The sequence below is a fragment of the Hemicordylus capensis genome, chromosome 4, assembly GCF_027244095.1.
Source record: "Hemicordylus capensis ecotype Gifberg chromosome 4, rHemCap1.1.pri, whole genome shotgun sequence".
In the NCBI taxonomy this organism is placed as follows: domain Eukaryota; kingdom Metazoa; phylum Chordata; class Lepidosauria; order Squamata; family Cordylidae; genus Hemicordylus; species Hemicordylus capensis.
This window is the reverse complement of record NC_069660.1, coordinates 9,552,864-9,567,285: the sequence shown is the minus strand read 5'-3', so window position 1 is coordinate 9,567,285 and position 14,422 is coordinate 9,552,864. Positions and strand designations below refer to the sequence as shown.

Here is a 14,422-nt window from a genome sequence, read left to right as displayed (position 1 = left end):
CCCCTCCAACCTTGCTATGCCCCTGGTCCCACCCCTAAGTAGTCATGTGAACAGCCCTTATGCTTAGCAAACGTATCACTGCAGACACAACGGTTTATTCCTTTCGCGTTAATCAGCTCTAGTGAAGGCGGAGACTGAGCTACAAGTGATGCATTGGTTCCACTGTCCTAGCTCAGTCTAGCATGGCAGTTGAGCTACGAGTGAAGATTCCCTGGTTTAAATCTCATCTCTGCCATCAGCTCACTACCTAGCCTTAAACAAGATGCCCCCTCTCAGCTGCAACTTGGGACAACAATACACACTTGCAGGTTTGCTATACATATTACAAGAGAATACAAGTGAGGTGTGTTGGACCTTTGGAAGCATTATACACATACTAAGGACACTGTGATTGTTGCAGTAATCAGCTCACTTAATCTTTGCTTCCATTTTGCTTCCCCTGTTCATTTATTTATCCATGCATGCCATTTTTCTTCAGCACTAGAGCTCTCAGGACAGCTATCAGATGCAAAAAGGGAAAACAGCCATAGCCACTCAACATAATAAAAACAGCAGCGCCACAGACATAAAAGCCCAGCCAGCCGCCACATCAAATCACAGGCAAACAGAAATTTAAAAGTATGAGGAAATAAAAGGAGTATTTGCCTGAGATCAGAAAGGTACAAGATACCAAGAGAGCCAACCTGGGGAGGCTATTCCAGATCCTGAAAAGCCACCCCCCCACCAGTTGTTTCCACCCAACCTCTGGGCGGTGTGTGGGGGGGTCACTTGGAGAAGAATCTCACTAACATCTCTCTCGTCTTTAATTAATTGCTTGTAGGAAAAGAAATCAAAATACAGTAGCTGACCTCCTGACTAAACCATTGCATGCACAACCAAGCCAGGGCATGCATGCAGCCCTAGCATTCCCTTCTGAAGCATGAGGTCTCACATATGGGGTGGGGTTTGCTGATCCCCCCTCCCACCCAATGTGCTCCATGTGACTTGGATGTGGGCCCTCGAGGACTGCATGGCCCTCAGGACCAACTTCTGGGTCTCGTAAGGGTGACTCCAGAGGTGTTCAAGGGTAGGCAAGCACCCCCTCAGAAATGTAATTGCCCCCCAACTCCCCCCCCCCACATTTCTGTTTCAGAAATTGAACATGTGGGACACAGCTCACCCACACAGAAATGCACTTTGCCCCTTCTGTGCCCCCCTCATTTTTTTCCTCTGGGCCACACCAAGTGGGAGGGGTCACATTCCTTCTCTGGGGAATTGGCAAAAATCTCAAATCCTCCCCCCCCAACCTTCCTCCATGTGTTTGCCCCCATGTTTCAGAAGCAGGGCCATTAGTGCTGAGTGCATGCCTTTTTTGGTATGGACAGATGAGGTAGATAGACTGAGAGGTTGCAACTGGCCCAAAGCGGTCCACTATGACTTATTTATGTATTTAAAATATGTCTATACCACCCCAAACTTGCATCGCTATGATAACTTTCAATAATATATCCCTAGGCCAGTTAACAAAGGTAATAACTGGAAAGTAAAGCAACAGGTTTAAAAACGGATACAACAACAGACCATCTTCCCGGCACGCTCAATCAATCTTGTTTTACTGACCGCCATTTTCGTACTCAGTTGATCCCATCACCATCACGGGGATGCCAAAGACCGAAGCCAAAGCCCAGATGCAAATGTTGACAACTTTGGCCTTGTGGGGTGTGCGGATGTCCAGCGCCTTGATGGGGTGGCAAATGGCAATGTAGCGGTCCACACTCATCATGGTGAGGGTGAAGGTGCTGGTGAACATGTTGTAGTAGTCGATGGAGATAGCAATCTTGCAGAGAGCATTCCCAAATGGCCAGGAGCCCATGAAGGTATCCGTTCCTTGGAAAGGTAAGGTAATCAGGCACAGGGTATCAGCCAAGGCAAGGTTGAAGATGTAAATGTTGGTGGCCGTCTTCATCTTGGTAAATCTAAAGCAAAAGAGAGACAAGGAAGTGTGTTGTGTTCATTGAGGCAATGTTGGTATGGGGGGATGGAGTTACATATGGTAGGTTTGGGGTGCCGGGACATTTATTAGGGGGTGGCCAATGGGGCTTGAACCCCTAATTTCAGAAGAACATAGGAAGCTGCTGTATACTCTGTCAGATCATTGGTCTATCTAGCTCAGTATTGTCTTCACAGACTGGCAGCGGCATCTCCAAGGTTGCAGGCAGGAATCTCTCTCAGCCCTATCTTAGAGATGCCAGGGAAGGAACTTGGAGCCTAGATGCTCTTTTCAGAGCGGCTCCATCCCCTGAGGGGAAAATGTTACAGTGCTCACACTTCTAGTCTCCCATTCAGATGCAACCAGGGCAGACCCTGCTTAGCTAGGAGGACAAGCCATGCTTGCTACTACAAGACCAGCTCTCAGCCACTTCCTTCTCAAATGGGGGGCAGGTAGTCACCTCTACTGCTCCAGCAGCAACTATCACTTTTCATTTTAGCCCCCTCCCCAAAAGGTGCTGTGCTGGGGACAAAACAGATGCTTTAGCCCCCAATACAGGACTGCTTTCCCTCAGTTTCCCTTGGGGGAGGAGTCAGATGTAATTATGCTTGGGAGGGCATGCTTGAGTTTAATGATCGAAAGGGGGCTGTGGGACTGCTGGGGCTTAGACCTTTTGAATACCTAGCGACACCCCTCGGGGTGGGTGAGGTTAGGTGCCTGGCGTGTGGTGCACTTCACAGCCTTGCTCTCCAAGCAGCGCACACAGGGGGCTCTGGCAGCTTCAGCAACACAGCTCTCTATTGGAGAGGAGAGCTGGTCTTGTGGTAGCAAGCATGACTTGTCCTCTTAGCTAAGCAGGGTCTGCCCTGGTTGCATATGAATCGGAGACTTGATGTGTGAGCACTGTAAGATATTTCCCTCAGGGGATGGAGCCACTCTGGGAAGAGCAGAAAGTTCCAAGTTCCCTCCCTGGCAGCATCTCCAAGCTAGGGCTGAGAGAGACTCCTGCCTGCAACCTTGGAGAAGCCACTGCCAGTCTGTGCAGACAACACTGAGCTAGATAGACAAAGGGTCTGACTCGGTATACAGCAGCTTCCTATGTTCCTATGTTCTGTTAATTCCAAGCAGGAGGAAGCAACAGCCGCTGGGAAATGCCATTACATGCACGAACACTCTTCAGAATGGCAATGTGGGGCTCAGTAGACATGTCGAGGAGAGTCAGGAGGATGCAGGCTAGCCCCACCCCCGCATCAACATAGTCCCACCCAAAAACGATCCTGTTCCTGGCCACACCCATCCCTTCTGTTACACCAGGGTACCTTTTCTTGGATGTGGGGATGGGGACTTGGGGTGATCTCTCCCATGTTTGGTTTTCCCCAGTAGTGGCCGGTTTCAGTGCTGCCGAGGGGGCAGAGAGAGGCACCTCTAAGAGTAAAGCAACCAGTGCTTACCTCCGCTCTTGCCGCACCCCGAACGCTGCTCAGAGCAGTGTGCTGCGCAGCTCTCCCTGCTGCAGAGGATCACCTCCACCACTCACCTGGTCTCCGCGGAGCTGATCCCCTGCCGGCGGCCAGGTGAGTGGTGGAGGCGATCCCCCACCACAGGGGGTGCTGGGCAGCACACTCCTGCTCTGAGCAGTGTTCAGGTGCAGCAAGAGTGGAGGTAAGCACTCATCGCTTTACTCTTAAAGGTGCCTCTCGCCGCCTACCCTCAGCAGCACCGCACCGGCTGCTCCTGCTCTTTCCAAGCTTTTTCTAAGAATCCTACCCTAAACAACTTGGGCCTGGGTATTTAAGACAACGTCATCTTCGTCATGAATCCCACCGCCCACTGAGATCATCAGGAGAGGTCTGTCTGCAGTTGCCACCATGTTTGGTTTCTCCGGGAGGCAGCAAAAGGCACTTTTTACAGTAGGGATGTGCATAAATAGATTTTTAAAAATTCAATTTCTGCCCAAAACAAATCACCCCGATTTGTTTTGTATCTAAGTCTACCTCCTACAAATCACCCCAGATTCCATTTGTATTTGCTTTGATTTGATTCAGATTTGGACAGATTCGGACCACTTAACAAGGTCCAAGGGGCACCAAATTTGGGTGGTAGGTAGGTCCAATGATTTTTAATGATTTAGTTTTAGTTTTTATGGATTTCAAACATTTCAGCCATAAGAAACAATGGGGATTTGAAGTTGCCATACCCTAACCCTAAAACAGATCCCCAGCTTTCATTTTTTTAAAAAAAGCTAAGCTCTAGCCCTTGTAGAAGTGAAGTCATGGAGCAAAATGTGCAGTCAATATTTTTCAGTGTTTGGATTCTTTGGTGTATACTAACGTTTCCTCATAATGAATCCCTATGAGGATTCATTGCACACTTTCATTTTTTCTGTTCATTTTGACTGTCACTGGACAGTGCCAACTGTGCATATGCCTACTACACACACCCACACCACCCGCAAAGCAGTGGGGTACTACTCAGTTTATGTTCTAGGACTTTTTTCAAGTGTTTTGGCTCTTTGGTGTCTAATAACCTTTCCTCATAATGAATCCCTATGAGGATTCATTATATGCCTTTGTTTCTTCTATTCATTTTGACTGTCATTGGACAGTGCCAACTGTCAACTGCCATGTGTCAACTACACACACACACACACACACACACACACACACAGGTACTCAGTTTATTTTTTAGGTATTTTTGAAGTGTTTAGATTATTTGGTGTCTTCATTACATACCTTCATTTCTTCTGTTCAGTTTGACCACACTGCTTTGCAGGTGCAGGTGGGGAATTAGTGGCATCCCATGTTCCAACTACCCCCCAGCCCACAAGCCACTGGGTACTCAGTTGATATTTTAGGAATTTTTGAGGTGTTTAGACTCTTTGGTGTGTAATGAATCCTCATAGGGATTCATTATGAGGAAAGGTTATTAGACACCAAAGAGCCAAAACACTTGAAAAAAGTCCTAGAACATAAACTGAGTAGTATCCCACTGCCTTGCGGGTGGGAGTGGGGTGTAGTTGGCACATGGCAGTTGACAGTTGGCACCGTTGAAAAGACTGTCAAAATGAATAGAAGAAATGAAGGTGTGTAATGAATCCTCATAGGGATTTGTTGAGGGAAAATTATTATACACCAAAGAATTCAAACACTTGAAAAATAGTGACCACACATTTTGCTCCATAACTCCACTTCTTTAAGGGCTAGAGCTTAGCTTTTAAAAAAGGAAGCAAGCAAGCTGGGAATCTGGGGGAATTGATAGGAGGGATCCGAATCTCAAATTGATTCGAATCACACCAGGCACGATTCGATTTTTACCCCAATCTAGCCAATGGACCACGGGGTGATTTGGTCCAAATCACCCAAATTAGCTAGATTTGGGTACAAATCGATTTGTACCCAAATCTATTTGCACATTCCTATTTAACAGTAAAGCAATCGGTGCTTACCTCTGCTGGTAGGTAGACCACCTGCAGTCTGGTGGCTACTCAGGGATGGGCCTTCTCCACTGCTTCCCCGAGGCTTTGGAATGCGCTCCCTGCTGAAATAAGAGCCTCCCCATTTCTGATAGCTTTTAAAAAGTCTTTAAAGATGCATCTGTTCACCCAGGCTTTTTATTGAATATTGTTTTAATACTGGTTTAAAATATTATTTTAAAATTTTTATATTGTGCACCTTCTAACTTTTTTGTTGTTCTTTTGTTTTAACTCATGTTTTACTTCTGTTTTTACTCTGTTGTAAACTGCCCAGAGACATAACTTTTGGGTGGTATAATAATATGCCAAATAAATAAATAAATAAATAAATAAATAAATAAATAAATAAATAAATAAGAATTCGCCTAGAAAACCTGGACAGACCAAGTATGTAATAATGAGGTGAGCCATGTGGAGCTCACCCTTTCAGATGTGAGAACTGTGGCCACAGCCCAGAGGTAGAGCATCTGTTTTGTGTGCCCCCATGGCCCCTGGTTAAATCCCTGGCAGCCTCTCCAGGTAGGGTCGTGGAAGAGCGAAGCTGGGAACACCACGGCCAGTCAGTGTAGACATTCCTGAGCTAGACGGACTGGTGCTCTGACCTGGTGTCAGGCAGCTTCCTGTGCTCCTACCTCCATTTTTCAATTCATGGAGGACAGGTCTGTGAATGGCTCCTCCTCTTGATGGCTAGAGGCTAGCTTCAGGTTCAGAGGTTGAATGCTTCTGAATACAAGTTGCTGGAAAGCAACAGCAGGAGACGGGGATGCTTTCTTCACCTCCTGGATGTGGGCTTCGCAGAGGTATCTGGTGGGCCACTGCGAGAACATAGGGACATAGGAAGCTGCCATATCCTGAGCCAGACCACTGGTCCATCTAGCTCAGTATTGTCTGCAAAGACTGGCAGCGGCTTCTCCAAGGTTGCAGGCAGGAATCTTGTCTCTCAGCCCTATCTTGGAGAAGCTGCCAGGAAGGGAACTTGGAACCTAAATGCTCGTCCCAGAGTTGCTGCATCCCCTAAGGGGAAGATCTTGCAGTGCTCACCCATCAAGTCTCCCATTCAAATGCAACCAGGGTGGACCCTGCTTAGCTAAGGGGACAAGTCATGCTTGCTACCACAAGACCAACTCTCCTCTCCTAAACATAGGAAGCTGCCATTTACTGAGTCAAACCCTTGGTCTACCTAGCTCAGTATTGTCTTCACAAACTGGTGGCAGCTTCTCCAAGTTTGCAGGAAGGAATCTCTCTCAGCCCTATCTTGGAGAAGCCAGGGAGGGAACTTGGAACGTAGATGCTCTTCCCAAAGCGGCTCCATCCCCTAAGGGGAAGATCTTATAGTGCTCACACATCAAGTCTCTCATTCCTATGCAACCAAGGAGGGCCCTGCTTAGGTAAGGGGACAAGTCATGCTTGCGACCACAAGACCAGCTCTCCTCCCTCCAAACAGGATGCTGGACTAGATGGGCCTTGGGCCTGATCCAGCAGGGCTCTTCTTATGTTCTTATACATGGGGGATATTGTTGAGCCTATAATGGGAAGTTGCTTTTTCAAAAATCGGACAGAGGCTGAGGGGACAAAGAAAGAAGCAGCTCTGTGAAGCAGGAATTGCTTTTTAAAATGCTCCTCTTTCTTTCCTAAAATCTGTTTTTCCATATATTGTATGCACTATGGACTGGCACGGTTATTAAAGGGGGGAAGCATATTATAAATGGAAAATTATAGTATTTTAGGCTCCAATGTTTAGTATTTCAATTTTCTCCTGCCACGGTGATTTTTAAAAAGGTCTAGGGGTTTATGGAAGCTGTCACTATCTTCTGTGTGATTCAAATCTGGGTCTGCCTCTAAAACCTACTGAATTGGTGCAAAAAGGCAAATTACTGTACTTTCTTGAGGCAAATAACTGCAAGTTTTTCAGGCTAGAAGAAGGAGTCACTTGAATCCAAAATAGGAGCCAACTATAGAGCCAGAGAACAGTATGAGTCATCAGGAGAAATCTCATTCTCCAAAGACTGTCTTTATTGGTCCGTGGGAGGAGTGTAGCTCCAGGGTAGAGCACGTTTTGCACGTAGAAGGACCCAAATCCAGCCTTCAGCAACTCTAGTTAAAAGGGTTCCAGGTAGCAGGCCTGACCAAATGGTGCGATTCAGCATAAGGCAGCTGTATATGTTCATAGGTACCACCCCACTGTCAGAGCTCACATCCTTAGCAAAACCTTTTGCTCATCCATCTTGGCTGACTTTCCTCTATATTCCAGGAAAGGCTCTTACTTGAGTATGTGTTTTGGTGTGCTTTCCCCCCAAATCTCAAGAGGCAGGGAGTTGCACAGCTCAGTGGCAACCACACAGCATACCTTTCTATGCAGCCTTATTCTTCCAACATAATGTGGAAGGTGCATTTCTAAGGGCATTTTCAGTTCATTTTACTCACTCACGGTCCCTATGGCATCTTCTGTCTCACCGCTTTGCAAGTGCCTCTCTCTGTCTTCACTTCCTGAACTGCTTTGCTGGTGGGGGAAGGAGGGAGAGGACGTCACTTTAAATTGAAGGTCACTTCTGCCACCACTCTGCCCAGTCCAGTAGGCCAGGGGAGAGATCAGGGGAGTGGTGGGGTGGAGGCCAAAGAATGCCTTGGACATTTTACCCAAGAGACTGATCTGACTTGATTCAGGCCTGATTCAATACAAGTGGTTCCGTTCAGGCCAAATCAAGCCAAACTGGGAGAAATCTGAATAGGCTGGCAAAGCTTCACACAGCCCTAGGGGAAACCTGGGTTTAAATCTCCCATTTAGCAGTGAAGCTCACTGGATGACTTTGGATCAGTCAACCTCTCCTAGCCTAACTTCCTTCACATAACCATAGTGAGGACAGAAGGGAGGGGGAGAACTGTGTACCCCTGCGAAGCTCCATGGAGGAAAGGTGGGGTATGAACATGACTGCAAGAACAAGAGGGCCCATTATAGCACTGATTTCTGCCCTCTCCCTCTCCCAAGGTATGATGCTAAAGGAGGAAGTAAGGATGCACCAGGGACTGGGGGACCCCCGAAGTATCACCACTGGCCAGAAAGCAAGATCTGATTGCTGAGCAGATAAAAGGGACATTGGGAAGGAGAGCTGGTCTTGTGGGAGCAGGCATGAGTTGTCCCCTTTGCTAAGCAGGGTCCACCCTGGTTGCATCTGAATGAGAGACTTGATGTGTGAGCACTGTACAGTATTCCCCTTAGGGGATGGAGCCACTCTGGGAAGAGCAGAAGGTTCTAAGTTCCCTCCCTGGCAGCATCTCCAAGATAGGGCTAAGAGAGACTCCTGCCTGCAACCTTGGAGAAGCCGCTGCCAGTCTGTGAAGACAATACTGAGCAAGATAGACCAATGATCTGACTCAGTATATGGCAGTTTCCTATGTTCCTATGTTTGCATTTGAATGAGAGATATGTGAGCACTGGAAGATATTCCCCTTAGGGGATGGGGCCGCTCTAGGAAGAGCACCTGTACGCTTGCAAGCAGAAGGTTCCAAGTTCACTCCCTGGCATCTCCAGATAGGGCTGAGAGAGATTCCTGCCTGCAATCTTGGAGAAGCCGCTGCCAGTCTGTGTAGACAATGCTGAGCTAGATGGATGAATGGTCTGACTCAGTAGAAGGCAGCTTTCTGTGTTCCTTACTGGTCTATCCTGCAGTTGTAAGGAGGGTGAACATCGGAAGCTCCCCTGTATTGAATCAGGTCCTTAGTCCATCGAGCTCATTCTACACTGACTAGCAGCATCTTGCCAGGATTTTAGGCAGAAAGGCTGCTGGGGATAAAACCCACACACCCCCAAACGGCTCCAGGGTTCTAACTTTTTTTAAAAAAGTACTCACTGCCTCCAGAAGGTGCTGCCACAACCTGGTGCCCCTCCCCGCACCAGCCTCCCCTTTGTTTCAAAACAGCCTGGTTTGGGTGGGTTTTGGCCCATTCTGGGCCTCTGTGTATTGGCGGCAGTCATTTTGGAGGCCAATGCACATGCATGACCCTTGGTCCAATCGGGGCCATGCAGGCAGTGCCCCCATCCGCCCAGAGGCAGCGAGTCCTTTAAAACATTTTTTTTTAAAGTTAGAACCCCCGAAATGGCTCGCATTCCAGCCAAGCCAGGTGGTGTTTGTGGGTGTGCAAAACCTAACATGCCTGGTTCTGTTCGAGTCCTGTTTGGCTTCGAAGGGACCTGGGCAAACCGATTTTGTGCACTCCCCTAATATATATGCATCTATTTGAGCTTAAGAGTGAGGTGTACTTCTCATTTTAATTCGGGCGGGGGGGACCTCTGTCTCAGGTAATGAGAGTTAGGGAAACACTGCCTTAGAATCCAGTATTGTTGCACTCAGGGCCAAAACTGAAAAGTTCAACCTTGTCCAGCTTTCACGAGTATCTACCCCTTCATGTAATTGACATGCATATTGTGTCAATTACATGTAACCCAAATCTGCCAATTAGCACCAGCTCACCTGCTTCGGATACGCTTCAGGCACAATGGCACTCATGTTGCTGAACATGTTGCCTGCAGTTGATCTAAATAAATAAACAAGGCTTTTGCATAAATCTGCCGGGATGTGGTGAAGCTAATCTAGGATTTCGTCATTTATCACCAGATGTCATCAGGCCTTGAAAAGCGTTATAAGCTGCTCTGTAAAGCACCCAAGAGCTAAATGGTCTGACCAGATCTCACGGCAGTCTGCAGGATTCTAAGGCTGGTGCTCTGCTAATTGCCAGGCAGAATAAAATAATAATAATAATAATAATAATAATAATAATAATAATAATAATAATAATAATATAATCCAACTGTTGTTGAACTACAGCTTCCATCATCCCCAGCCTCAATTTATTGTGGCTAGGTATGATGGGAGTTGTAGTTCATCAATAACTGGAGGGCCAAGTTTGCCCACTCCTGCCCTAGCTTCTCATTTTTTCACAACATCCTATAAATATTCAGCAGCTTGGTTATACTGTACACTTTGGGAAGAGACACCGTCCATCCCCCCCACCCCATATTTAACCTACTGCCTATCAATTTCTTGGATGACCCTAGACTTTTGAAAGAACAGGTTGTTCCCCCCATTCACTCTCTCCATATCAGCCTTCTTATTTTCCCCTCTATCAGGATCTCTGCTTCTATTCAAACACCCCAACTGCTTATTATGCCTTCTGAATAACAGAGAGGATATTCACACTCTTGGTCATTTGTGAATTCCTCTTCTGAACCTTCTGCCTCTCTGCTATATCATAGCACCATCGTTCAGGGATCAGTCAGTATTTCATTCCAACTGACTGAATGTGGATACCCACAATCTGTAAAATGGTGTTATGATCCTGTTGACATTTCTTTCAACATATTATTTTAATTCAAAGAAACAGATAAGTGGCTATGTAGAATATTCTCCTCACATTTGCCAAACTATTTTGAACCTTACTTTTCTTGTAGAGGAGTTCTTTACAATATATCTTAATAGAGCTGGTCTTCTGGTAGCAAGCATGACTTGTCCCCTTAGCTAAGCAGAGTCTGCCTTGGTTGTATTTGAATGGGAGACTAGAGGTGTGAGCACTTTAAGATATTTGTCTCAGGGGATGGAGCAGCTCTGGGAAGAGCAGAAGGTTCCAAGTTCCCTCCCTGGCAGCATCTCCAAGATAGGGCTGAGAGAGTTTCCTGCCTGCAACCATGGAGAAGTCACTGCCAGTGCTGTGTAGACAATACTGAGCTAGATGGACCAAGAGTTTGATTCAGTATATGGCAGCTTCCTATGTTTCTATGTTCCTTTATGGGTTCCTTAAAATATATCTTCCAAACTTCCTTGTGATGAAAGGCAGGCTAAAATCACATGCCTACCTACCTATTTGAAATAAAATATTCACCTAGTTCTGGTTTGGGTATTGCTCATTGTGAATGGGGTTGTATAAAGGTGTATCCTTCCATTAATAGCATTTGGCTAGGGAGTTCTCAAATTTGAATCCCCACAGGTTGTTGATTCCATCATCCCCATCTTTTCCCCCAATATGACTAGGAATTTTCCCATTGTTACTAGGAACGATGGGAGATGTAGTTCAAAACCATCTGAGAACCCAATATTGAAAATGCCTGCAGAATCCTATTCCCAACAGTGGCCAGTTAGATGTTCTGGGAAACCCAAAAGTCAGGTACAAAGGCAACAGTCTCTTTGGTTTGTTCCCCAGCAAATAGTCCTCAGAGGCATACTGCCTCTGATTCTGGACACTCTTTAGGAGGAGAGCTGGTCCTGTGATAGCAAGCATGAACTGTCCCTTAACTTGACTTGTCCCCTTTGCTAAGCAGGGCCCACCCTTGTTTGCATTTAAATGGGAGACACATGTGTAAGCACTGGAAGATATTCCCCTTAGGGGATGGGGCTGCTCTGGGAAGAGCACCTACATGCTTGCATGCAGAAGGTTCCAAGTTCCCTTGCATCTCCAAGACAGGGCTGAGAGAGACTCCTGCCTGCAACCTTGGAGAAGCCGCTGCCCGTCTGTTTAGACAATACTGAGCTAAATGGACCAAGGGTCTGACTCATTATAAGGCCATTTCCTATGTTCCTGTGTTCCTAGCTGTCATGGATAGAAAACCTCTTTTCTGATATGATGAGCTTGTCTAATCCCATCTAAAGGGAAAGCTTCAAATGCTCCCAAAATGCTGCAGTTACTGCTTCTCTGTGGCTCTTCAGGGGCCACTCGGCTCATTCAATTCACTCATAAAGTAGCACGACAGGAAATGGCTGGAGCGAAACAGCCTTATGACATAATGCGTTTGACTAATTAGCTGCAGAAAGTGGGTTTCTGTCCATAATGTGATGAGCTACATTTCAGTCATCTGTTTCCTAGCAGGGAAACAGATATTTCTGTTTTAAAGACATTTAAGGACATGTTTTAAGGGGTTAAGGACATTTCGTCTCCGTTTCTACTGCACATTGTTACTTTCATGGAGACATCACTAGGGGCATGTACAAAACCAGATTTGCCTAACTGGATTCGAGCCGATCTGGCCCAGCTCAGTTTTGGCCTGGTCAAGCCAGACTCAGTTTGAGTTCAAATAGAGCCGGCTTGATGAGCTCAAAGATATACTGTTAAAGGGGAGTCTGGTGAGCATTCCCCTTTACCAGTACAGGGGCAGGGAGGCAAATGACCTCTGCGCATGTGCAGAGGTCAGCGAAATGTCCCACACATGTGTGCAGAGGCCTGTACCAGGCCAGAGAAGGCTCGAACCGGGCCACTGGCCCAGGCTACTCAGGGGGAGGCTGACAGGGGTGGGGGGGAGTACCCGCTACCCTACCCCCTTCTGGCCACTGCCACAGCAAGTCATACTTGTAAGTACCTATTTACCGTTGGGAATTCTCTCTGGTAAGAGATACCCTTCTAATATAGCAGAGTGCATAGAGGCACAACACAGTGGAGTCTGCCCAGGCATGTGTGTATGCTGAGAGTAAAATAACTTGGAGCCAGTTAATAGTTTCAAATCAATATAAGGAGTCTTTATTGGAGAACTCCATTCTAGATAGGAAAGTGGAGAGATAGTATCTCTAATCTATCTATCTAGCTGGATGCAGAGAGATGCTGTCTGCATCTCTGCATACATGGTGCAGAGAGAGAGGCAAGCATGTGTGGTAGGGAGAAGAAGAGGGGAAGGAAGAGAGAGAGGCAGCGAGGCAGGAAGGAAGTCCCTGAGAGTAGCAATCTACATATCAAAGGGATAGTGTTAGAGCAGTAGAGAAGGGATGACCAATGTCTTGACCTCTCTAGCCCTCTGACTCACTAGTCTGTCCCCCTCTGTCATTGAGACATGAGACAGCGCAAAGTCCTTCACTTCCAACATTTACTCCCCTCCTGCCCCCTCTATACTTAGGAGGAAAAAACCTGCCCCTGCCTGTACGGGTAAAGGGAAATCCTCCCTGGATTCCCCTTTACCAGTATAGCTCTGAGCCAGGTCAGTTTGAACTGGGCCCGGTTTGGCTCGAACTCGGACAGGCCAAGGATGGTCCAGTTCAACCCCGAACCCGTTGAGCCTGGCTCTAACCAAGCCGGCCCATACACCCCTATTCATCACAGAGGGCCGTTGCAGGGAGCAATGATCTCATATGTGGAAGGGGCAACATCAACACTGGCAAACAGTACCCTTTAAATCAACACATGGTGAGACAGACTTCTGTAGTGTCCTGCCAAGTCTTGAAGCAGGGCAAGCATTACCAGGTTTCTGTGTGGCCTCAACAAAGTCAGCTAGAGTTGTGCAGGAAATATTGCTTACAACTCAACTCAAGGCAAATTTGCAGGTTCCTCAGGGGATTAAGCACAACCCTAGAGGAATCCAAGTCAAATTTGGGAACTCCTTCTCAGGAAAAGCATCTAAGGAATGTTGAGGGAAGCCAAAGGAGTCATGAAATTTATCTGTGTGGTTTTGTGCATGTAATTTCTGACATCCAGTATTCATCTGAATCTACCTTCTGACATCTTCCAGAAAAGGATTTTGTTGCTTTGCTGATTTGTGGGGCAAGCAACTGACCCATGAGCAGATGTTTCACTATTCTGCCTATCCTCCTCATTACAGAATGGCTTTTGAGTACCCTGCATAAAGATGTCCACTCAATGTTAATTAAATTTGTATCTGATTTGCTCCAATTGCCTGTTGTACAGGGCTGGGAAAGTAGACGAGATGCAAAGAAATAAAAAATAATAAAATAATAAAAATGAAGGGCAAGGGAGCAGTTCAGGAGGCTTCGATGGGCTTCTCATATTGCCTGAATTAGCTTTGCATTACACTCAAGTTTAATTTAATATAATGCCTAATATGTGCATCTCATGAAGCCATTTTTTAATAGTTGGAGAGCCTTTTATTGAGCAGTCAGATTATTGGAAGAACATTAACTTCATTTGTCTGTGTCTTTCCACTCTTTACCTTCCTCCTCAGTGGTTAATGAATAACGAGGAAAGAAAAAGACTCTCTCTGTAAAAGAATAAGG

The 14,422-nt window shown here is 46.5% G+C and overlaps 1 protein-coding gene across 6 annotated transcripts in view; it reads right to left on the bottom strand.

Moving 5' to 3' along the window:
• Positions 1 to 14,422, bottom strand: part of OPRL1 (opioid related nociceptin receptor 1) — a 257,707-nt gene that overhangs the window by 220,596 nt on the left and 22,689 nt on the right. For all 6 annotated transcript variants that reach the window (XM_053244344.1, XM_053244346.1, XM_053244345.1 and 3 more), the window contains exon 3: positions 1,600 to 1,955. In XM_053244344.1, the coding sequence (XP_053100319.1) occupies positions 1,600 to 1,955 (356 nt within the window). The remainder of the gene's footprint in view (positions 1 to 1,599; positions 1,956 to 14,422) is intronic.